Raw genomic sequence first — 23800 nt, 5'->3', positions numbered from 1 at the left:
AGTGTTTCTGAGCGCTCAGTAGAAGACCGAAGAAATAAAATCAGCAACATGAAAGCAGCAAGAATTATGTTGTGTCTCCTAAATCTAAATTTACTGTATATTTCGACACCGTTATACTTTTCCAAAGGATTCGTTCGATCCTTAAATATCCGTTGTCTTTGCATATTTCATCTTAACAGTAACGCATAAGCAAGATGTCCTCCATCCTTTAAACAGCCTGTAATGGTGGGGTCTACCTCCATTAAATGTAATGTTTTGTTGGGGCATTAACCTGGCTCATGCAGACCGCTAAGCGTTTTTTTTTTCCACCATTAGTACAAACGGACCGTTTTCATCGCTAATGGCTGGACGTGCATACTGACCCTGGTTGCTTAAATGAGAGATGATTTCCTCTCCCATATCCAATGATTACTCTTTTGCTGCTTATCTATTCAAGAAAAACCTCATCAGGGATTGTTTGGATCTCCTAGTCCCATGTAAGATGAGAAATAAATACTACTACATAATACAATTATAGAAAAACATGATATTATGACACCTAATGGAGCAGGAAAAACACTACTTTAGGTCCTTTTTTTACCTCAGATTTCCCCTGAGACACGATTCTTGAAATTACAATGAATGTTTTTCAATGGAGATGGAGTTTAATGCTGCAAAAATGCCAGACAGATTTAAACGTAGGCTAACACACACTCCCCCTCCTCCCCTACACGCACACACACTCAGTGTTGTCCTGTCAGTAGTGTGATGGATAGCTGCATTGTCACTGTGAAGGAGGAGCGGTGCAGGGTCATGTTGAGATGGCTGCTGCAGCGTTCTCCCCTGAGAGCAGGACGATGTGGGTGGTCAGGACAACACACAAAAAAAAAAAAAACAGAGTACATTCTTACTTCAGCAGATCTTATTTTATGGCATGTGGACAGAGATACGTTTGGTTCACTCTCATGAACAAAGAATCTGGCTTTTGGGTGGGAGAAGGCTGTATTTTCTTCTGAGATTAATGTGCTCTGCTTGTTTTTAGTGAGAGCAGGGTGCAGCAAAACCAGTAGATTTGTCTTAGCGTGCGTGACCTTCTCTGAATCTCTAACCATTTTATTTTCCTTTCTCTCACGTCTGAGACGTTTTCATCTAGTAAACATAATTTGCTGGGCATATGATTGACTTTTCAATATTTGTCTTGTTCTTTTGCATTAAAACACACATGTGGTTTTATTATAGGTAGCTCACTAAGGGCAAAACACAAGATTAGAAGTATCTCTTTAAAGTAATAGTTCATAAATGCTGTGTGGGATTATATTACATTAGATACTGAGTGGTGTAAAAAGCATTGTGACAATCTTTTTCTGACTGTGTGTGTAAAGTGAGAGCTGAAAGAGTGATCGTTGATATTTACTTCCTGACTTCCTGGTTGTTGGGTTGGTGGAGAACTGACCCCGGTCCTGCTTGACCCTCCTACAGGTGCTAAAAAAAGACAGTCAGGAGTTTGTGGCGCGGAGTTACTGGGACGTTCTGAGGCGAGGTGCCAGTCAAGTCCTCTTTTCGGACCTGGCGGAGGTACATAGACCTAACTGTCCTCTGTTACTACATCCCTCCATATTCCATCCTTCATTCCTAGTACTTTGTAGGTCCCTGTCGTTATTGTTGATGCTCCAACTAGATCAGAAGATTCAGAGAGATCCTGCATCAAGCTGGGCCAGAATAAGACAAGCAGGTTTTATTTATTTATATTGTTTTAATATGAAAACAGTAAAGCTCACACCTCAGTGTCTTTATTCTGGTTTGGCTTGATGCTGTTGATTTATTTAGACTGTAGTCTCTTTGTTCCTCCCATGGCTTTAATTTGAATGTTAGCGTTTGTCTTCTATCTCATGGTTTTAAGATAAAGAAAGTACCATTAATCCATTTTCCATATCATCCCCTGTGTGAAGTCATGTCTGTCTGGATGAGCCCTTCTGCCATCACTCTATCAAACTGACTTCCTCTAAACTGATGGAGGAGTTATCGGCTCCTCCAGACGTTTGAATAGTCATCATGTCACTTTTTTTTCGTTCCATCTGAACAAATATGAAAGTTAGTTTTTACTTTATATTTGTTCTCATTGGTTTAAAGTGTATAAAGATCTGAGATGTCACTGTGCTTTGATAAGGTAGATGATAATGTTGAATAACCTGTTCTGTTTCTCACCCAGCGTCTGTCCTTTAGTCTGGTCCTCATGCTTTTGTATGTGTACCTGTGCCTTGTTATCCGTGCTGTGTTGTGGCTCGTGTTGTAGCTTTGGTGTCAAATCGTCGTTGTCGGTCTACACCACAACATGTTTAATGACTCTGGTATGATGATAACAAGGCGGACTGCAGAGCACATACAAAAACCCCGATCACTTTGACACCACACGCTTAAATCCCATTAAGTCTCATTTTGAATACACGAGTATGTTACTTTTACATGATGTTTTTGGGGTAAATTAATGACCCTAGTATTTCAAACCGAATGTGACCCTATATTTAGCTGTAGCTGGCCGGCTACATATTCCTTCAAACAACCATCATGAGCATCGATCTTCAAGATGAGACGTCTTAAATGTAATTCTTAAAATTGAACTAATTTTGAAAATTATGAACAAAAAAGATGTTTCTTGAGCTAAATGCTAACATTAGCCCGCTAACATGATAATAAATTAATCATACTATGCTGAGTTTTAACATGTACAATGTTTACCACCTGACGTCTTATTTCAGAGCATCAGAATGCTAACGTTCAAAAGTAAGCACTGAACTCGGCTGAGGTTGAGACTGTTGAGTGTATAACTCTTCAGATAAGAAGAATAAATGTCCGTAAAACCATCAGGACGATCAAACCATTGACAAATCTTGTCTGGTCCAAAATGGTCCTGTCCATACGGCAGAAGATTAGAGCCGTAAATAAAAAAAATATTTTTTCTTAAAAAATCTGAATGGCAAGCAAAAAACAAAGCATAAGTTAAAATATGTGTTTTTCTCTCTGAGATAAAAGAAAGAATTACGAGATTAAAGTCAACATTTTGAGATGAAAATCAGAATTCTCATTACAGTCAGACTTTCGAGATGAAAGTCAGAATTTTAAGATTAAAGTCAGACTTCTCAGATTAAAGTCAGAATTTTAAGATTAAAGTCAGACTTCTCAGATTAAAGTCAGAATTTTAAGATTAAAGTCAGACTTTTAAGATTAAAGTCAGAATTTTATGATTAAAGTCAGAATTTTATGATTAAAGTCAGAATTTTAAGATTAAAGTCAGACTTCTCAGATTAAAGTCAGAACTTTTAAGATTAAAGTCAAAATTTTAAGATTAAAGTCAGAATTTTAAGATTAAAGTCAGAATTCTCAGATTAAAGTCAGAATTTTAAGATTAAAGTCAGAATTTTAAGATTAAAGTAAGAATTTTAAGATTAAAGTCAGAATTCCCAGATTAAAGTCAGAATTTTAAGATTAAAGTCAGAATTTTAATATTAAAGTCAGAATTTTATGATTAAAGTCAGAATTTTAATATTAAAGTCAGAATTTTAAGATTAAAGTAAGAATTTTAAGATTAAAGTCAGAATTTTAAGATTAAAGTCAGAATTCCAAGATTAAAGTCAGAATTTTAAGATTAAAGTCAGAATTCTCAGATTAAAGTCAGAACTTTTAAGATTAAAGTCAGAATTTTAAGATTAAAGTAAGAATTTTAAGATTGAAGTCAGAATTTTAAGATTAAAGTCAGAATTCTGAGATTAAAATCAGAATGTTAAGATTAAAGTCAGAATTTTAAGATTAAAATCAGAATTCCAAGAATAAAGACAGAATTATGAGATTAAAGTCAGAGTTTTTAGATTCAAATCAGAACTTTTAAGATTAAAGTCAGAATTTTAAGATTAAAGTCAGAATTTTAAGATTAAAGTCAGAATTCTGAGATTAAAATCAGAATTTTAAGATTAAAGTCAGAATTTTAAGATTAAAGTAAGAATTTTAAGATTAAAGTCAGAATTTTAAGATTAAAGTCAGAATTTTAAGATTAAAGTCAGAATTCTGAGATGAAAATCAGAATTTTAAGATTAAAGTCAGAATTTTTTAGATTAAAATCAGAATTCCAAGAATAAAGACAGCATTATGAGATTAAAGTCAGAGTTTTTAGATTCAAATCAGAATTCTGACTTTAATCTCAGATTTAAAAAAATAAATTACACCGTATCATTTTTTTTCTCCCCTGCCCTCCAAAAATAGATTTTTTTTCAGTGGCCCTTATCCTCTTCCTTACATCCCCCTCCCCCATAAAAGAAGGAAGTATGGTAGAACATTTTCAGAATTCAAAACTCAGGTTGTTTTTCTGATACGTCTTACTCTGGGTTCATATGCTGGTAATCATTAAGAACAAGAGCTAACAGCGCTAGTAGGCTTGCTGACTAATAACAAGCTATGAGCTGTGGCAGCAGCGGAAGCTGAGGTGGAGGTAATGACAGTGAAGCATAATGGGGTTAGCCTTGTATTTACACCGAGCAGCCTTTCATCTGGGGAGATGTCAGACGGACAGGACAGACAAATCAGACGGAGGGGGGAGAGGGAGAATAAAAGAAGGAAAAACAGGGACATGAAAAGTTTGAGGGGTTAATAAATAAATATAGAACAAACTCAATTAAACAAAGGACCTGAGAAAAGAAAAGAAAACATGAAATAAGGAGAAGCAAAACAGATGAGCTAAACCAGATAAGTTCTAACCCTGAGGGGGGAAAGAGAGAAGAAAAGGAGGAGATAAAATCAGAGGCAACAAACAGGTGAGAGAAGCACAAAGGAGATGACACAGGTCAGCAGAGAGGACAAGATGTTGAGGTACAAAGTGGGTGGGAAGAGCGGTGGTTCGGGAAATACATTTAGGGGAAAAGAGAGCGGCAGGTTGTATTTAAAGAGAGAGATGTGTTTACTCAACAGATTAGTCACCATTATACCTCTCTGCACAAGGAGGGACTGACTGACAGGCTGAGAGGGAGGGAGGGAGGGAGGGAGGGAGGGAGGCAGAGTGGTTCACCTGTGTGTTTGTCAGGTGGAGGAGGTAACGACGGGTTGCATGAGGAGAAAGGAAATGAGAAATCAGAGCTGGGCAGAGAGAAGTGATAGGAGAGAGAGAGGGAGAAATAAAGAGACAAGGTGGGGGGAAGAGATGAACAGGTCATGGGAAGGGAAAGGGAGGGTTAGCTGTTTTTACTCTGAGTGACGGACTGACTGACGGACTCGACTGAAGAGCGACAATGAGCTCTTCCTCTCAGGTATTACTCACAGAGAGGGAGGGTGAGGAAGACCACTTAGTGTTTACATCAGTAATGACTGTTTTTACCTCCAGCTCGGTGATCAAAGTCTGCTGAAGCTCACGCACACTCAGACGGACACATAGACGCATGCACTCACCAGGTGTTGGCTCGTGCCTGGTGGGCGTGATAAACATTACGTCTTGGTGGGGATGATGAGCTCAGTGCTGCTTGCCACACTTCCAGGAACGAGGAGCTTGTTGTGATCAGTTCGGCATTACGTCAGCCTCATTGGTTAATAATAAACCTTTCATCGTAGCTTACATTGTTTTTGATCTTTTGTAGGAATAATTAGCCCTGTATGTCGAGTGCTGTCATTTAAACCACCAATAACTTGTAATTAACCTCTGTTGTGCCCAAGGTTGACAGAAAGTGCACCATAAGTGACTGATTTCATCAAAGGTGTCACTTATACTGATGAATCTGCAGAGATCTATCAATCACATCTCCCCTTAGCTCTGAGAAAGACTTTTTGTATCATTCAGCGTTCTGTTTTTGGATCGAAGACCCACCATAAATTAGGCCTCTATTGTACATTTCCTGCAAAGCATAAGATGACAAACAAGGCAACTCACTGTTGAACACAGCCTCCGAGATGGATATTTACCTAAGATGCGCCTCATGACAACTGAATTGTGTGATTTTATAGAAATGTTGTGCAGAGTTTTGGCTTTAAAGTGCACAGATACTTACAGAAATGAGTCAATGCAGCTTTTTAAAATCATCTTTGACCTTTCTAAAATTAAAATTAGCATTAAAATACAACACATGAATATTCCATCATATTTTATTCTACTCATTTCACACGTTTCCCATGATGCACAGCATCAAATCATCAATAACATGTAATGATCACGCAATACAATCAATCAAAGTCGATGCAGATCCTTTGAATTTTGTCACCTTTGCAAACTCGCTTTGTTTTCTTATGTGAACTCATCCAAACCTAAAAACAAATGATAATGCATCGTAACATGAATTAGAATAACCAAACTAATACCTGATAATAACATCCTCTTATAAAAGATGAACAAAATAAATGATTTGTCCGTCAGACTTTTACTTCACTGATCCACAGACGAGTAGAAGAAGCAGTAAGAACCTGATGTTTGTGGTGATAGGAGGAGAGAGAGGCAGAGACACACCACCTGGATGCTGTCTAGATGTATGAACAGATCATGTGTCATAAAGACATCACTGCTGCGTCACTTATAAGATAAAAGAGCTCAAATCTGTTGATCCTGTTTGTCAGTAATCAAAAGCTTAATGAAAAGAGCCTCAAACGACTGACACACTGACGACAAGACACAGACATGATGAGGTTATAACGGCTTCAGTGTGTTTGGTCTTTGATACCTGACTTGGTCCCTAATCAACGAGCAGACTGCAAAGTGAATCAGACGTTGTACGACATCATGGTTATCCAAATCAGGGATTACTTCATTTGTTTCTGAAGGACATTTTTATCCTGATTCGACTAAACTACACAGATTTGGTTTGGAAATGTAGTTCCTCTGTACCACATCATGCAGTCGTCCACATTGCTTTCATGTACCGTTGTAGTTTCCATCCTTCATTTTCTTATCAATGCATTTGCCTTTGTTTTTTTTCTTCTAAAATATTTGAAAATGATCCTCACGATAAATTCTTAGGCCAAGTTGAGAATATGAAAGCGTTGTGTCCAAAGAAGGAGGAGCTGCTGATCTGTGTCGCTCTCACACTTGACGATCTTCCTCTTCTAGCTTTTGTAAATGTGTATCATCTTGTTTGACATTTTCTTCTCATCCCACATTGGATTTTAGGATTTTACTCTTGAGGTAGAACCACGAACTGCATCGTGGTTTTGATGATAATGATGATGATGATGATGATGATGATGGAAATGGCCTTAATGCTACTCCTACTCCTTAATATGACATTAGATTCAGCTCAATCTGATGTCTGCACTTACCTCAGCATGGCCTTGGACTGGACAGGGACAGGGAGGGATGGCTGAGTGAGGGGGGGGGGGGGGGGGGGCATGGCAGGAGAAAGGAGAAAAGATGGGCGATGTCTTCCCCCAATATGCTGACACACTGCCGAAAAAGCACAATCACCTTTTTCTGAGTAAAATATCAACCATAGCCTGTAAAACAAACGGACATACTCTCAGTGACATCACCCATTAATGAAAGCAGCAAATAAATAAAGTTAAAACCATAGCCTTGCTCTAACTTACCAGTTATACCAGCAGATCCTTAATATGTGTAATCATCTTATTTATACAGTCTATGGCAATCATGCAGTGTCCACTAAGGCGTTCTTGCCCACAACTTCAATTGCAGTGCGTCTCACACATAGACTGTAAATAAAAATGGACAGCGTTGCTCCGCCTCTTCCCGTTGTATAGTTCTGAAGCCAAAAAATCCCTCTCCTGGACGCCGCCATTGTGCAGCCAGAGCCTGTGAAGCCTTTGTAACAAGCTCCGCCCTACAGCGTAACGTCACAAGACGCTGTGTGCCCTTTGAAGTTTCGTTCTACGGCGGCTGTGAATCAAAGAAACCAGGAAGTAAAACCCCGTTTTTAAACTCTAATAACTAACGAAAAATAAACTTTTCAGAAAAAAGAGGCCTTGGACACAAAACAGTCAAATACTAACTACATATCCCCACAGCATACGGATGTGAGAAACATTCGTACCACGTGTATTTATTTTTTAAAGTTTGACTGCTCCCCCATTCAAATGAATGGGGGAGACGGATTTTTTGACCTATACTGCAGCCAGCCACCAGGGGGCAGTCACACTGCTGAAAGCCTCACCACCAGGGCCGTATCCGGCACGCTTGTTCTCACACCAGCGTTCACCGTCACAAGGATATGGAAGTAGTTCTGTGTCACTTCTGCTTCCGGTAGCAGTGACCGTTGGCTCCGCTTCAAAATGCTCTTGTATGTTTCGTACTTGCTTTCATTCAACAGCATTTTAACAAGAAACTGTAAAAAGTATTGATATAAATGGCGTCACAGCAGTAGAAGCAGCTGTAGAGCTGTACATTTTACTTCTAACAGACGAGGGGGACGAGGTTTTTCTCTTTAAGGACTTCCGCCATTGCTGTTGATCTCAGAAGTCCCGCCCCTTCTTGATTCTGATTGGTCGGTGATCAAGAAGTGACATTCTTCTTCTCTCATTTTAATGCCGGATCGCAAACCAACATGAAAACAAATAACTAAATAATTAAAGAAAATTAAGAAACTAATTAATATATACATACAGTATAAGTAACAAATACATACCTAATAATAATAATAATTAAATAAATGAAAACATATATTTTTTTAAATGTTGATAAAAAGTTATAAATATATGTAAAAAAGAAGTGACATTGATAGACATGTTATAAAAGTGTAACTGTTTTCAACTGAGAGTGCTTGGTTTGTATGCAAAAAAACGCATTAGTGGACAAAGCACTGAACTCCTAGCCTTAATTTAATGAAAATGGAAGATTCATTCAAAAAATGTTTTAAGCCCATACAGTTACAAATTAACAAAAAGGTTATAGAGACCAAAAGAGATGTTTTTAATGTGAAGATTTCTGCTATAGAAATTGTTTTTTAATATGACTTTTAAAAGGGACTCCTCTCAAGTGGACACTTCTGCATTGTTTTTGCACTTCCACATTGGCTCTATTTTTCTACACCAGAGCTGCCGCTTGGTACAAACTCAAAACTAGTTTTCTTAAAGGCTCATACAACTTCCTCACCTCATCCTGTTTTTGTAAGTGAGAAATCACACACTTGTTACATTTACAAACACTCAAGAATATTTAGGCTCCACAGAGTAAAATAAAAAAGAACAAAGTGGTAAACATAAAATATAATTATCTTGCATAGACGGAAAAAGGTGGAATCAGCTCACAGTTTTTGCATCCGTGCCTCTGTGTGTTTTCTGTTGTTTTTTTCTTGCTGCTGTTTGTGATTTGAGGTTCTGCTGAGGTGTGTCGGTGTGGCACTGGTAGAAAACTGCATGGAGTGTAGTGGCTTTAACGTCTCTGTGTGTCTTTGGCAGCTAAGTGTTGTTCATTGTCTGTGTTTCTCAGCCACAGTTCTACGTGTTTTTCTCTCTTTCTGACCTCTCTTTAGACTGTACTCTCCCCGGTCGATACCTCTGTCTCCTTCCTACATTCTCGCTGACCCTCGCCCCCTCAGTCTTTGCATGCCTGTGTTTCATCTTGTCTCTGTAAGTGTGCTGCTACCTGAGCACCTCATGTGTCCTTACTTTACTATAAATTGGTCTTTGTTTTAACATTGCTGCAGCAACACTTCTCGCCAGTCTAGGCAGCATGGGAAAAAAGGCTTCTTAGCTCTCACTTGAAAGCTATCCTTACTTTGTTTTTTATAAACAATGATAAGGATGATCTTGAATGTAGCATTAAAACAGAAATCTCTCTGTACGTTTGACCTCATCACTGCTTTTTAACCTTTTAGTTTTGTACAGAAAGCTTAGAAAAAGCTCCATCGAGGTGTTTGAGTTCTTAACCTGTCTGTTTTTATCTCAGATAAGAGGTTTATTGAACGTCTTCACTGCCTAGACTGGTACGTTCAGTGTCATGATGGCTGCTGACTGTTTGTCTGAGCTCATTCGTTTGATTAGCAGCGTTGTGACGCTTTTCCTGCTTCCTGCTAAGCCTGGCACCGTGGTCGCCATGTTGGATTGATGATGGACTCAACCCACCCACTACTTCTCCAACCACAATGCCTTTTCCTTTTCACTGCTTGTTCACTCATTGGTTCTTATTCCTCCTCTCTTCATGATCCATAGCGGGCAGATGAGAGCATCACCATTGACACCACCCTGTTGGTGCATTTCTTTGGGAAGAAAGGGAAGGCGGAGCTTACTTTTGATGACTTCTACAGGTATTTATGACATGTATAGTGTAAGGGATTTTAATGTAACAATGGTAGCATCTTTTTTATATAACTCTCTCTCTTCTTCTCTTCTTTGCGTCTCTTCCTCAGGTTCATGGATAACCTTCAAACGGAGGTGTTGGAAATAGAGTTTCTGACCTACTCTAAAGGAATGACCACCATCAGTGAAGAAGACTTTGCCAAAATCCTGTTGCGCTTCACCAATGTGGAGAACATCAGCGCATATCTGGAGAATGTCCGGCAGTGTATACCGGATGAGAAGGTAAATCACAGTCCAACGTAGGGAGAGGGATGCAGAGAGAACAACTTAAAGACTACAAACTCTTTATCTTAGCATGGACAGAACTTTACAATATGATGTAAAAAGGGACATTTAAAAAAAGATGCTGATCATGATAGGGGGAAGTCAGTATTTTTTAAACTTCAGATAACACCAGAGAGCTTTCTCTCTCCTCTGTGTGTCTGTTTGAGTTCTTCCTCCTGTTTTATGGGAGCTCCCGCCTTCCAGCCATCTACAGCGCCCGTTATTTCCCACCACTGTCTCTGCCCGAGGCTGTTGTGGCTCTCCACACTTCAGCGCTCCACTGCTTCACTTGACCACACACACGCACGCACACACGCACACACACACACACACACACACACACACACACACTCACACACACACACACACACACACACACACACACAAACACACACACACAAACAAGAGTTAACAGCTACATGTGAATGTCTATCTATCTATCTATCTACCTATCTATCTATCTATCTATCTATCTATCTATCTATCTATCTATCTATCTATCTATCTATTTATCTATCTATCTATCTAACAGTCTGTTTGTCCGTCCTCATGTCTGTCTTTATGTCTCTCTGTCTGTCTAAACATTGACATGTAGTTCCTACGCAGCCCAACACTGTCTCTGTCCCTCCTTCTTTCCTCTCTCATGCTGTGAGAAGAAGCAGGTTGGTTTCTGCCTTGTACGACACGCAACCTGCAGTTACAATCTGTCCATGTATCAGCTGTTCGGTTGGGTCACTACCTTTTTTTGCTAGGTTAAAGGGCACCTACTGATATTTGTATTTATTTATTTATTAATTTGTAGAATCCTGCATCGAGCCTTGTGAACGCACAGAAATGTTTTATACAAGTCTTGTTTAGCGTTAGATCACAGCAGAGAGCATGTGGCGGGCACAGCTACTTGTTGAATGGCTTCAGCATTTGAACTGTATGCAAACACACCAGGGTTATGTCACTGTCATTAATGAGCTTTGATGTCATTAATGGGACTCTGAGGTTGAATCCTGCAGTTATTGTTTGATAGTCTGAGTCGCAGTCTGTTGCTTTGGTTGATTCTTCAGACAGCAGAGTGGATGGGCCTCCTGGAATGATGTATGCACGTCTGTCACGGTCCCTTTGGATGGCAGTCTGCACTGAAACACTGAGCATGACCTCGCTCCTCGTTCTTATTCTAATTCCTTTCATTTGTTTCCTCCGGTGTTTCAGGGAATCACTTTCGATGAGTTCAGATCCTTCTTCCAGTTTCTGAACAACCTTGAGGACTTTGCCATCGCCATGCAAATGTACAACTTTGCTTCTCGCTCCATTGGACAAGGTGAGAAAGAGAGCGGTGACTACAGCCACTGAGGGCGTCTGCTTTCACACACCGGTGATGCATTTTCTTTTAACGACAAGTAGCCAAGAACACTAAAACACTAAAACCCTTTTCACCTTCTCTCCTGTAAGATGAGTTTGCGAGAGCAGTGTATGTGGCCACGGGGCTGAAGCTGACACGTCACCTTGTTAACACCATCTTCAAGATCTTTGATGTCGATCACGACGACCAGCTCTCCTACAAGGAGTTCATCGGGATCATGAAGGACCGGCTGCATCGGGGAGCCAGGGTGAGAGACACAGAGACTGAAGAGACAATACAAATACACTCAGACTTAACACTGTTTGACTTTTATAAAACAATAGGAAGGAAACTTGGGATGGATATGAAGTCTAATTTGTAAAACTTTACTTTAAACTGATTAAGATAAAGGAATATAAAGATGATGTTTAAGTTAAGGATTACACAAGATAGCTGGAGCTGGCTTGAGTTTATCTACAGTGAATGTGCAAACTACTTACTGTTACATATTTATCAACATTTTCCTACGGTTACCTTACCTGTTTAACAAATCACCCCTCCTGAAGCTTGAACACAAACAGTTATAAGTTATTCCTGAGGACTCAGTAGATTTAGTTTTGAACAGACGAATTGATTTGTTTTGAAAATCAATAAATGTCACATCCAGTCACCTTTCACATGTGAAGAACTAGTTAAAAATAGGTTAACTTATGCTGGAACAAGCATTATATGAACAGGAGAAAACAATCTGTGGTTAAACCAGCTTTAATGAAGCAGTGTCCCGACAGTGACTTTGAAAAAGAAGCTTTGTTTAGTTGAACTGAGGTTATTCAGTGGAATAAGAAGTTTCTGTTTCACTTTCTATTTATTTTAAAGAAAGCTTAGTTTACCTTTAACAAAATAAAACCACAAATTAAATGTACTGTTTAACCATCTATGGGATACAAAGCTGTAACTGCTTTTCTTCAGGGAGATACATCGAGGTCATGTGGGTTCATAAACCTTCATGTAGCTGTTTGAAACTTCAATGAATGACTGGACATAACGAATTGAGCTGAATTGACTAATGAAATGAATTGACGTAATCCAAACTGAACTGGAAATCACCTTTTCAAACAGTCTTTCCATAAAGGAATACTGCCCTCTAGTGGTGACGTCTGATACAATGCTACAGCAGGGATGCGCATCACTAACACTGCAACCTGAAATGTGTTCACTGAATGACTCTCTGTGCTCTTGATGCTATTTGGCCTCACAGTCTCGGCTTATTAACATTCTCTCTCTTTTTCTCCCTCCTGCATCCCCCCGTCTCTGACCTCCCACTGTGGTCTGTTCTCTTCCTCTTTTCTTTCGACCGTGATGTCTCTTTGCTGACCTCTCAGGGTTATAAATCTGTGGAGCGTGCCATTTCTTTTAAGTCGTGTCTGAAGAAAGAGCTGGCGAGCAGATAAGTACCACTAACAACAGAAAAGCTGGGTTATGTTCATATTGTTTGAATGATTGCAGTGGCTGTTAAAGAGGAACCAGGCACATGTTTAAAAGTGATGTTTATAATCAGTTAAAACAGAATAAAATCCCTGAATTCATCAATTTTTGTTACTTAACTATCATGTTATCACTGAAGGTATACTGGTTCAAAAGGGTCACCTCTGGCTCCCTGCGTGACTGTGCCTGTCTTTGCTCCATGTTTACCAGGTGAAGGGCCGACACCACACCTCCTTCTCCGGCTGTGTCCGCTTTGAGGCCAGAAAGCAAGTAAAGCAGCTCAGGAGGAGGTTCCAGGAGAAGTCCTAGAAGAGGAGAGAGATGGAGGGCAGGAAAGAAAACAATGAGGAAGACGTCGCAGTATGGAAGAAATCAAAATGAGCTCTGACTTTACGGTCAGGGGTTTGAAAAAATAACTTTTGAAGGACAGACCTCCTCTGGACTCCCAAAGTAGATAACTTCATTTGTACAAGCATGTCCTCAATCAGCTGACTGACACTCCTTATACTGATTATAATCAACATTATTGTTTTTCTTTCCTTGTTTCCCTGTTTTTCCCCCTCAAACCAACTATGCCCATAATGATTTGTGAGTTAAAACAGAGAGGATTATATTATATATTATATATTATATGACTTTATTCGAGCATGACATCTCCATAGCAGGACTGCTACTTTTTTAAATTAAGCTGTAAATGTGATGTTATAAAGTATAATTTATTCTAACCAGCAAAATAAAAATGCAAATATCTGTTTACAAACTGTAAGAACTAAAAGAGCACAAATACTATGATATCACATCACACAATAAAAACTGTATGACAGCAATGTTATCCTCATGACGTCAATACTGGTGCCAGTAATAAATAAAAGAGCAGACAAAGAACTCTAAAGTTGTGAAATAAACTTGCAGTTGTGTTTTCTTCTAATTTTGATCATCTCTATTGTCTAATTTATTTCACAGTTATTTGTCTGATCTAGTACAGCTAATTTAGATGTTGCATTTTATTACACTCTGAGGGTATACTGTTTGAAGAGTGTTGATATGGTCAATATTATTATTATTATTATTATTATTATTAATAATAATAATAATAATAATAATAATAATAATCATCATCATCATATGAATACAGTAATTGTGGGTATGTTCGCCCAGAATAAAACAGCACAAAATAGGTTTTATTTCAACATTCAAATCTGAGTTTACTATTAAGCATGTATTTTTATAATATTCACAGAGGTGCCTCTCATTGCTAGAAAATTGCGACATAGAAAGCCACTTAAAAGTGCAAAGGAAAGGGCTACAAGTCCTGCTTTCTATGTGTGAGTAAATTACTTGGTAAACCCTCTATAGCACAGATAGCATCCTTTATTCTAGCAACAATAATTAGTTTTCAATTGTAGACACTCAAAATCACATGCAACGTTAGATAATGCATTACGACACTGACAACATTTAGTGGATAGGCATTCATACTATGTAGAAAAAGCCCTTCCCTTTGCACATATACATACTATTAATACATATCTATTAAATGGCGTCAGTGTTGTAATGTATAATCTAGAATTGCATTTGATTTTGAGTGTCTACGAATGAAAAAATGATTATTTTTGCTAGAATAAAGGATGCTATCTGTGCTATACAGCTGGTTTGCCAAGTAATTTTTTTTTGACATTTTCTCCCTTTGTATACGTATGTGTCACAGCAGTACATGCACCAATGGAGGAGAAATTTGCACGAATAAAGATTTTTTCAGGAAGACCAGCAGAATCGGTGGTATTCACTACGCATGCGCAATTGAGATCCGGGACGGACATGTTACACGTCAATTTGGACATACAACTCAACTTTCAAGAGGATTATACAAGCTTTTACGGAGGTAGAAGGTTGGTAAATTAAGTACATTTTGTCACGCCTACCTTATGAGTAGAAAACAGGTCGTTTCAGCTATTTACAGGTAGAACAATAACCTTATTACCGCGCTAGCTAAACACCTCTCTGCTAGTTATCAGACGACGAGGTAAGTAGATCGCCTGCTTTCTCATATCCAGTTCTTACTAATATATTAACCTTTTTTTATTGGTTAAGTTGATATAAAGTTAGTAGTTCACATGTAGACGGAACGGAACTTAGATGGAGTGTTTCTGTCAGGAGCAATAAGACCGACGGACCGTCGGGCCAAAATGTCAAAAAATCTTTAAAAAATAATCATTTTAAGTACATGAAGGGACATCATAGTTTCTTTAATGTCATTTGTTTTGTCAATTATAAACAGTTAGCTCTTATGACATTATTCATCTGTTGAAAATATACGACTATGTATGAATATATATTAAATAGCGCTCTGGAGTTTGTGATTTGAGTCGCAATGCATTGTGGGATTTCTGTCACGATCATCACACTTTTATCTGTAGTATCACTTTACACTATCGTGGTGAAATATTGTGACTATGTTACGCTTGAAGTCGGTTGCTGCTTATGAACTGGTGATTCAGATAAAATGGATAGTTTGTGAAAAGCCTGACTGAAGGTGAGGGTCCCTAACATGACGTCCTGTCTGCGCCCCTCTCCAAACTAAGACTATACTTTCAGGGATCATTTCTATAGTTTCTAACTCATGAAATGTGTTTCTAAAGTGTTTGGTCTCGCTAACCACGATGAAGAGTCGTGATGTTCCCTTCTGAGCGTGAAGCGGGCAGAGAATAATGATTCAGTTCATATGTTCTCTGTCATTGATGATCGTTCATTGCTTCCTCGTGGAGCTTTGAGGAAGGGGACATGATCAGAGTGGTTTCCGGATTATGTCAAAATAAAAGTCCAATGCATTTCCTCGTGCCATTAGATGTACAGTTTTATCAAGAATTGCGTGATTTACTTGCATGGAAGGTTATCACCAAAAGTAGTTATTTTATTTTAAATGAAACATTTAAATACGCCCCTTTCGTTAATTTTCTGCCTTTCTGTGTTCCCACATGGCTCCTACTGTTAGAGGTTGTTGACAACTTATTAACAAAGTATCAGTAGCAGCAGGTTGATTCATAACACCACAGGAAACATCAATGTCCATATAGGTAAGTCGCGTTTCTGGAGACTAGTTAAATTAAATTGATGCAGCATTTCATCAATTTAATTTTTTAATTTTTATTTCTCAAAAAGCAAGTATAAATCACAGTACAATGGTATACAATTTTTTTTTTTGTTTTTATGAACTTCCAAAAAAACCTCCTGAGAAACTGTTGCAGTCAGAAGGATAAGTAGAAATATATAAATATAATGAATACAGTGACAGCGACCAGAAGAATAATAACCACAGTAACAGTCAACAGGTTTGAAATAATCAAATCAAATCAAGTAGTTCACATGTAGACGGAACTGATCTTAGTTGGAGTGTTTCTGTCAGGAGCAGAAAGAATGACGGACAGTCGGGCCAAAATATCATGGCTGTTTCCGAAATCGCCTACTATACTAGCAGTACGTACTGATATGTCCAAAATTCAGTATGTAGTAAGTAGTATGTGAACAAGAGCAAAATCTGCAGTAAGCCAAAACTCCCCGGATGTCTACTGATTCGGGAAAATATCTCAGTGTGCATCGGACCAGTCTGCCTCGCGTACTGTTTCCCATAATGCACAGCGCTCGTTCTGCTTTTTCTTTTTCCTCATTTTTTGACAGGAGGAAATCTGTTTTTGGGTGCTGTGAAAGTTATCAAATTACATATAAACCACTTCCTAACTTTTTAAATCATAAATGGATGCTAAATAAGCATTTTATTTATCGGCTTCGCCGTTGTTTACTTCCACTTTCCGAAACCGGAAATCCAGCGAAGTCTGGCTCAGCATGCTGCATGACAGATCCAACAGAACAGTCATACTACATACTAAATTCAAACACAGTATGTAGTAGGCAATACCTACTGCCTACTACATTAGTAAGTAGTATGTAGCAGGCCGTTTCGGAAACAGCCCATGAAACCTTAAAAAAAACACATTTTAAGTACATGAAGGGACATCATAGTTTTGTCGTTAATGTCATTTGTGTTGTCAATAATAAACAGTTAGCTCTTTTGTCATTCTTTATCTGGTGAAAATATACGACTTTGTATGAATATATATTAAGTAGCGCTCTGGAGTTTGTGATTTGAGTCGCAATGCATTGTGGGATTTCTGTCACGATCATCACACTTTTATCTGTAGTATCACTTTACACTATTGTGGTGAAATATTGTGACTATGTTACGCTTGAACTCGGTTACTGCTTATGAACTGGTGATTCAGATAAAATGGATAGTTTGTGAAAAGCCTGACTGAAGGTGAGGGTCCCTAACATGACGTCCTGTCTGCGCCCCTCTCCAAACTAAGACTATACTTTCAGGGATCATTTCTATAGTTTCTAACTCATGAGATGTGTTTCTAAAGTGTTTGGTCTCGCTAACCACGATGAAGAGTCGTGATGTTCCCTTCTGAGCGTGAAGCGGGCAGAGAATAATGATTCAGTTCATATGTTCTCTGTCATTGATGATCGTTCATTGCTTCCTTGTGGAGCTCTGAGGAAGGGGACATGATCAGAGTGGTTTCTGGATGATGTCAAAATAAAAGTCCATTGCTCATCATTAAGTCATTAGGTCCATTGTTTTATCAAAAATTGCATAACATTGCATGACAAACAAAAGTAGTAATTTTGTTTGAAACGAAACATTCAAATACAATCCTCTCGTTAGTTTTTTGCCTTTCTTTGTTCCCACATGGCTCCTATTACGACGGTGTATTAGGGCCACGATGAGAAAAAAAAAGGGGGGGGGAAATGTTCTAGAAAAAAACTTTAAAAAATTCAAGTTTACAAAGTTGCAAATCTATGAGAAATAAAACTCGAAATTTTCGAGTTTTTAAAGTTGTACATTTTCGAGAAAAAACTCAACATTTCTGAGATTATAAAGTCGTAGGGGACATGATCAGAGTGGTTTCTGGATGATGTCAAAATACACTGCTTTAAAAAATAAAGGGAACACTTAAATAACCCATCCTAGATCAGGATTAATGAAATATTCCAGTTGAAAATCTTTATTCATTACAAAGTGGAATGTGTTGAGAACCAAATAATCTAAAAATGATCAATGGAAATGAACATCCCTAACCTATGGAGGTCTGGATTCAGAATCATACTCAAAATCAAAGTGGAAAATCAGATCACAGGCTGATCCAACTTCTGTGGAAATTCCTCAAGACAATTCAAAATGAGGCTCAGAAGTGTGTGTGGCCTCCACTTTCCTGTATACACTCCCTACAATGTCTGGGCATGCTCCTGATGGGACAACAGAATTTATCCTGAGGAATCTCCTCCCAGACCTGGATCAGGGCATCAATCATCTCCTGGACAGTCTGTGGTGCGACGTGGCGTCGGTGGATGGAAGAACACGATGCCCCAGAGGTGCTCTATTGGATTCAGGTCTGGGGAATAGGCAGGCCAGTCCATAACATCAATGTCTTCATCATGGAGGGACTGCTGACAAGGAACCCAGGACCCACTGTACTAGAATATGGTCTTACAATGGGTCTGAGGATCTCATCCCAGTACTTAATGGCAGTCAGGGTACCTCTGGCTAGCACATGGAGGTCTGTGCGGCCATCCAAGGATATGCCTCCCCAAACTATAACTGACCCACCACCAAACCGGTCATGCTGGAGGATGTTGCAGGCAGTAGAACGTTCTCCACGGCGTCTCCAGACTCTGTCACGTCTGTCACGTGCTCAGTGTGAACCTGCTCTCATCCGTGAAGAGCACAGGGCGCCAATGGCAAATCTACCAATCCTGGTGTTCTTTGGCAAATGCCAATCGGCATGCACAGTGTTGGGCTGTGAGCACAGGCCCCACTTGTGGACGTCTGGCCCTCACACCACCCTCATGGAGTCTGTTTCTCACAGTTTGAGCAGAAACATGCACATTAGTGGCCTGCTGGAGGTCATTTTGTAGGGCTCTGGCAGTGCTCCTCCTGTTCCTCCTTCCCCAAAGAGCAGATCGCGGTCCTGCTAGTGGGTTGTTGTCCTCCTACGGCCCCGTTCATGTCTCCTGGTGTACTGGCCTGTCTCCTGGTATCTCCTCCATGCTCTTGACACTGTGCAGGGAAACACAGCAAATTTTCTTGCCACAGCGTGCATTGATGTGCCACCCTGGATGTAGTGCACTACCTGAGCAACTTCTGTGGGTTGCAGACACCGCCCCATGCTACCTCTAGGGCACTGAGGGCACTGGTAAAATGCAAAAGTGACCAAAAATCCGGCAGAAAGGATGAGGACAGGGAAATGGTCTGTGGCCTCCATCTGCAGAACCATTCCTTTATAGGGATTGTCTTGCTAATTGCCTCTCATTTCTATCTGTTTACACTATCGTGGTGAAATATTGTGACTATGTTACGCTTGAACTCGGTTACTGCTTATGAACTGGTGATTCAGATAAAATGGATAGTTTGTGAAAAGCCTGACTGAAGGTGAGGGTCCCTAACATGATGTCCTGTCTGCGCCCCTCTCCAAACTAAGACTATACTTTCAGGGATCATTTCTATAGTTTCTAACTCATGAAATGTGTTTCTAAAGTGTTTGGTCTCGCTAACCACGATGAAGAGTCGTGATGTTCCCTTCTGAGCGTGAAGCGGGCAGAGAATAATGATTCAGTTCATATGTTCTCTGTCATTGATGATCGTTCATTGCTTCCTTGTGGAGCTCTGAGGAAGGGGACATGATCAGAGTGGTTTCCTGATGATGTCAAAATAAAAGTCCAATGCATTTCCTCGTGCCATTAGATGTACAGTTTTATCAAGAATTGCGTGATTTACTTGCATGGAAAGTTATCACCAAAAGTAGTTATTTTATTTTAAATGAAACATTTAAATACGACCCTTTCGTTAATATTCTGCCTTTCTGTGTTCCCACATGGCTCCTACTGTTAGAGGTTGTTGACAACTTATTAACAAAGTATCAGTAGCAGCAGGTTGATTCATAACACCACAGGAAACATCAATGTCCATATAGGTAAGTCGCGTTTCTGGAGACTAGTTAAATTAAATTGATGCAGCATTTCATCAATTTAATTTTTTAATTTTTATTTCTCAAAAAGCAAGTATAAATCACAGTACAATGGTATACAATTTTTTTTTTTGTTTTTATGAACTTCCAAAAAAACCTCCTGAGAAACTGTTGCAGTCAGAAGGATAAGTAGAAATATATAAATATAATGAATACAGTGACAGCGACCAGAAGAATAATAACCACAGTAACAGTCAACAGGTTTGAAATAATCAAATCAAATCAAGTAGTTCACATGTAGACGGAACTGATCTTAGTTGGAGTGTTTCTGTCAGGAGCAGAAAGAATGACGGACAGTCGGGCCAAAATATCATGAAACCTTCAAAAAAACACATTTTAAGTACATGAAGGGACATCGTAGTTTTGTCGCTAATGTCATTTGTGTTGTCAATTATAAACAGTTAGCTCTTTTGTCATTCTTTATCTGGTGAAAATATACGACTATGTATGAATATATATTAAATAGCGCTCTGGAGTTTGTGATTTCAGTCGCAATGCATTATGGGAAGTCTGTCACGATCATCACACTTTTATCTGTAGTATCACTTTACACTATCGTGGTGAAATATTGTGACTATGTTACGCTTGAACTCGGTTACTGCTTATAAACTGGTGATTCAGATAAAATGGATAGTTTGTGAAAAGCCTGACTGAAGGTGAGGGTCCCTAACATGACGTCCTGTCTGCGCCCCTCTCCAAACTAAGACTATACTTTCAGGGATCATTTCTATAGTTTCTAACTCATGAAATGTGTTTCTAAAGTGTTTGGTCTCGCTAACCACGATGAAGAGTCGTGATGTTCCCTTCTGAGCGTGAAGCGGGCTGAGAATAATGATTCAGTTCATATGTTCTCTGTCATTGATGATCGTTCATTGCTTCCTTGTGGAGCTCTGAGGAAGGGGACATGATCAGAGTGGTTTCTGGGTGATGTCAAAATACACTGCTTTAAAAAATAAAGGGAACACTTAAACAAGATCAGGATTAATGAAATAATCCAGTTGAAAATCTTTATTCGTCACAAAGTGGAATGTGTTGAGAACCAAATAACATAAAAATGATCAATGGAAATCAAAATCCTTAACCCATGGAGGTCTGGATTCAGAATCATACTCAAAATCAAAGTGGAAAATCAGATCACAGGCTGATCCAACTTCTGTGGAAATTCCTCAAGACAATTCAAAATGAAGCTCAGAAGTGTGTGTGGCCTCCACGTGCCTGTATACACTCCCTACAATGTCTGGGCACGCTCCTAATGGGACAACAGATTTTATCCTGAGGGATCTCCTCCCAGACCTGGATCAGGGCATCAATCATCTCCTGGACAGTGTGTGGTGCGACGTGGCGTCGGTGGATGGAAGGACACGATGCCCCAGAGGTGCTCTATTGGATTCAGGTCTGGGGAATAGGCAGGCCAGTCCATAACATCAATGTCTTCATCATGGAGGGACTGCTGACAAGGAACCCAGGACCCACTGTACTAGAATATGGTCTTACAATGGGTCTGAGGATCTCATCCCAGTACTTAATGGCAGTCAGGGTACCTCTGGCTAGCACATGGAGGTCTGTGCGGCCATCCAAGGATATGCCTCCCCAAACCATCACTGACCCACCACCAAACCGGTCATGCTGGAGGATGTTGCAGGCAGCAGAACGTTCTCCACGGCGTCTCCAGACTCTGTCACGTCTGTCACATGTGCTCAGTGTGAACCTGCTCTCATCCGTGAAGAGCACAGGGCGCCAATGGCAAATCTACCAATCCTGGTGTTCTTTGGCAAATGCCAATCGGCATGCACGGTGTTGGGCTGTGAGCACAGACCCTACTTGTGGACGTCTGGCCCTCATACCACCCTCATGGAGTCTGTTACTCACAGTTTGAGCAGAAACATGCACATTAGTGGCCTGCTGGAGGTCATTTTGTAGGGCTCTGGCAGTGCTCCTCCTGTTCCTCCTTCCCCAAAGAGCAGATCGCGGTCCTGCTAGTGGGTGTTTGTCCTCCTACGGCCCGTTCATGTCTCCTGGTGTACTGGCCTGTCTCCTGGTATCTCCTCCATGCTCTTGACACTGTGCAGGGAAACACAGCAAATTTTCTTGCCACAGCATGCATTGATGTGCCACCCTGGATGAGCTGCACTATCTGAGCAACTTCTGTGGGTTGCAGACACCGCCCCATGCTACCTCTAGTGGTGAGGGCACTGGTAAAATGCAAAAGTGACCAAAAATCAGGCAGAAAGGATGAGGACAGGGAAATGGTCTGTGGCCTCCACCTGCAGAACCATTCCTTTATAGGGATTGTCTTGCTAATTGCCTCTCATTTCTATCTGTTTACACTATCGTGGTGAAATATTGTGACTATGTTACGCTTGAACTCGGTTACTGCTTATGAACTGGTGATTCAGATAAAATGGATAGTTTGTGAAAAGCCTGACTGAAGGTGAGGGTCCCTAACATGACGTCCTGTCTGCGCCCCTCTCCAAACTAAGACTATACTTTCAGGGATCATTTCTATAGTTTCTAACTCATGAAATGTGTTTCTAAAGTGTTTGGTCTCGCTAACCACGATGAAGAGTCGTGATGTTCCCTTCTGAGCGTGAAGCGGGCAGAGAATAATGATTCAGTTCATATGTTCTCTGTCATTGATGATCGTTCATTGCTTCCTTGTGGAGCTCTGAGGAAGGGGACATGGTCAGAGTGGTTTCTGGAAAATACACTGCTTTAAAAAATAAAGGGAACACTTAAACAACCCATCCTAGATCAGGATTAATGAAATATTCCAGTTGAAAATCTTTATTCATTACAAAGTGGAATGTCTTGAGAACCAAATAACATAAAAATGATCAATGGAAATCAAAATCCTTAACCCATGGAGGTCTGGATTCAGAATCATACTCAAAATCAAAGTGGAAAATCAGATCACAGGCTGATCCAACTTCTGTGGAAATTCCTCAAGACAATTCAAAATGAGGCTCAGTAGTGTGTGTGGCCTCCACGTGCCTGTATACACTCCCTACAATATCTGGGCATGCTCCTGATGAGACAACAGATTTTCTCCTGAGGGATCTCCTCCCAGACCTGGATCAGGGCATCAATCATCTCCTGGACAGTCTGTGGTGCGACGTGGCGTCGGTGGATGGAAGGACACGATGCCCCAGAGGTGCTCTATTGGATTCAGGTCTGGGGAATAGGCAGGCCAGTCCATAACATCAATGCCTTCATCATGGATTGACTGCTGACAAGGAACCCAGGACCCACTGTACTAGAATATGGTCTTACAATGGGTCTGAGGATCTCATCCCAGTACTTAATGGCAGTCAGGGTACCTCTGGCTGGCACATGGAGGTCTGTGCGGCCATCCAAGGATATGCCTCCCCAAACTATCACTGACCCACCG

At 39.9% G+C, this 23800-nt stretch overlaps 2 protein-coding genes and 5 non-coding genes across 9 annotated transcripts in view; all 7 read left to right on the top strand.

Annotated features, from left to right (window-relative positions):
• The window catches only part of micu3a (mitochondrial calcium uptake family, member 3a), a 33154-nt gene extending 18916 nt beyond the window's left edge, over window positions 1-14238 (top strand). For 2 of the 3 annotated variants that reach the window (XM_034686950.1, XM_034686949.1), the window contains 6 exons: window positions 10105-10199; window positions 10302-10473; window positions 11719-11827; window positions 11959-12116; window positions 13231-13295; window positions 13541-14238. In XM_034686950.1, coding sequence (XP_034542841.1) covers window positions 10105-10199; window positions 10302-10473; window positions 11719-11827; window positions 11959-12116; window positions 13231-13295; window positions 13541-13547 — 606 coding nt within the window. In that variant the 3' untranslated portion in view covers window positions 13548-14238. Of the gene's footprint in view, window positions 1-1458; window positions 1555-10104; window positions 10200-10301; window positions 10474-11718; window positions 11828-11958; window positions 12117-13230; window positions 13296-13540 lie in introns of all 3 variants that reach the window. The other variant, XM_034686948.1, reaches the window with a different exon arrangement.
• Window positions 14239-15137: 899 nt separating this feature from the next.
• vps37a (VPS37A subunit of ESCRT-I) overlaps window positions 15138-23800 on the top strand; it is a 31707-nt gene continuing 23044 nt past the window's right edge. Inside the window, exon 1 of the mRNA XM_034687668.1 lies at window positions 15138-15222. Coding sequence (XP_034543559.1) covers window positions 15152-15222 — 71 coding nt within the window. The 5' untranslated portion in view covers window positions 15138-15151. The remainder of the gene's footprint in view (window positions 15223-23800) is intronic.
• Window positions 15913-16128, top strand: LOC117816709. Its single transcript, XR_004632004.1, has one exon. It is a non-coding gene; the product is annotated as a small nucleolar RNA U3 (small nucleolar RNA).
• Window positions 17692-17907, top strand: LOC117816704. Its single transcript, XR_004632000.1, has one exon. It is a non-coding gene; the product is annotated as a small nucleolar RNA U3 (small nucleolar RNA).
• LOC117816699 lies at window positions 19864-20079 on the top strand. The gene has a single exon (XR_004631995.1). It is a non-coding gene; the product is annotated as a small nucleolar RNA U3 (small nucleolar RNA).
• LOC117816703 lies at window positions 21115-21330 on the top strand. Its single transcript, XR_004631999.1, has one exon. It is a non-coding gene; the product is annotated as a small nucleolar RNA U3 (small nucleolar RNA).
• LOC117816700 lies at window positions 22890-23105 on the top strand. The gene has a single exon (XR_004631996.1). It is a non-coding gene; the product is annotated as a small nucleolar RNA U3 (small nucleolar RNA).

Source organism: Notolabrus celidotus, chromosome 7 (assembly GCF_009762535.1).
Source record: "Notolabrus celidotus isolate fNotCel1 chromosome 7, fNotCel1.pri, whole genome shotgun sequence".
Lineage (NCBI taxonomy): Eukaryota > Metazoa > Chordata > Actinopteri > Labriformes > Labridae > Notolabrus > Notolabrus celidotus.
Note: the sequence above shows the minus strand (reverse complement) of the source record. Positions and strands in the feature narration are given on the sequence as shown.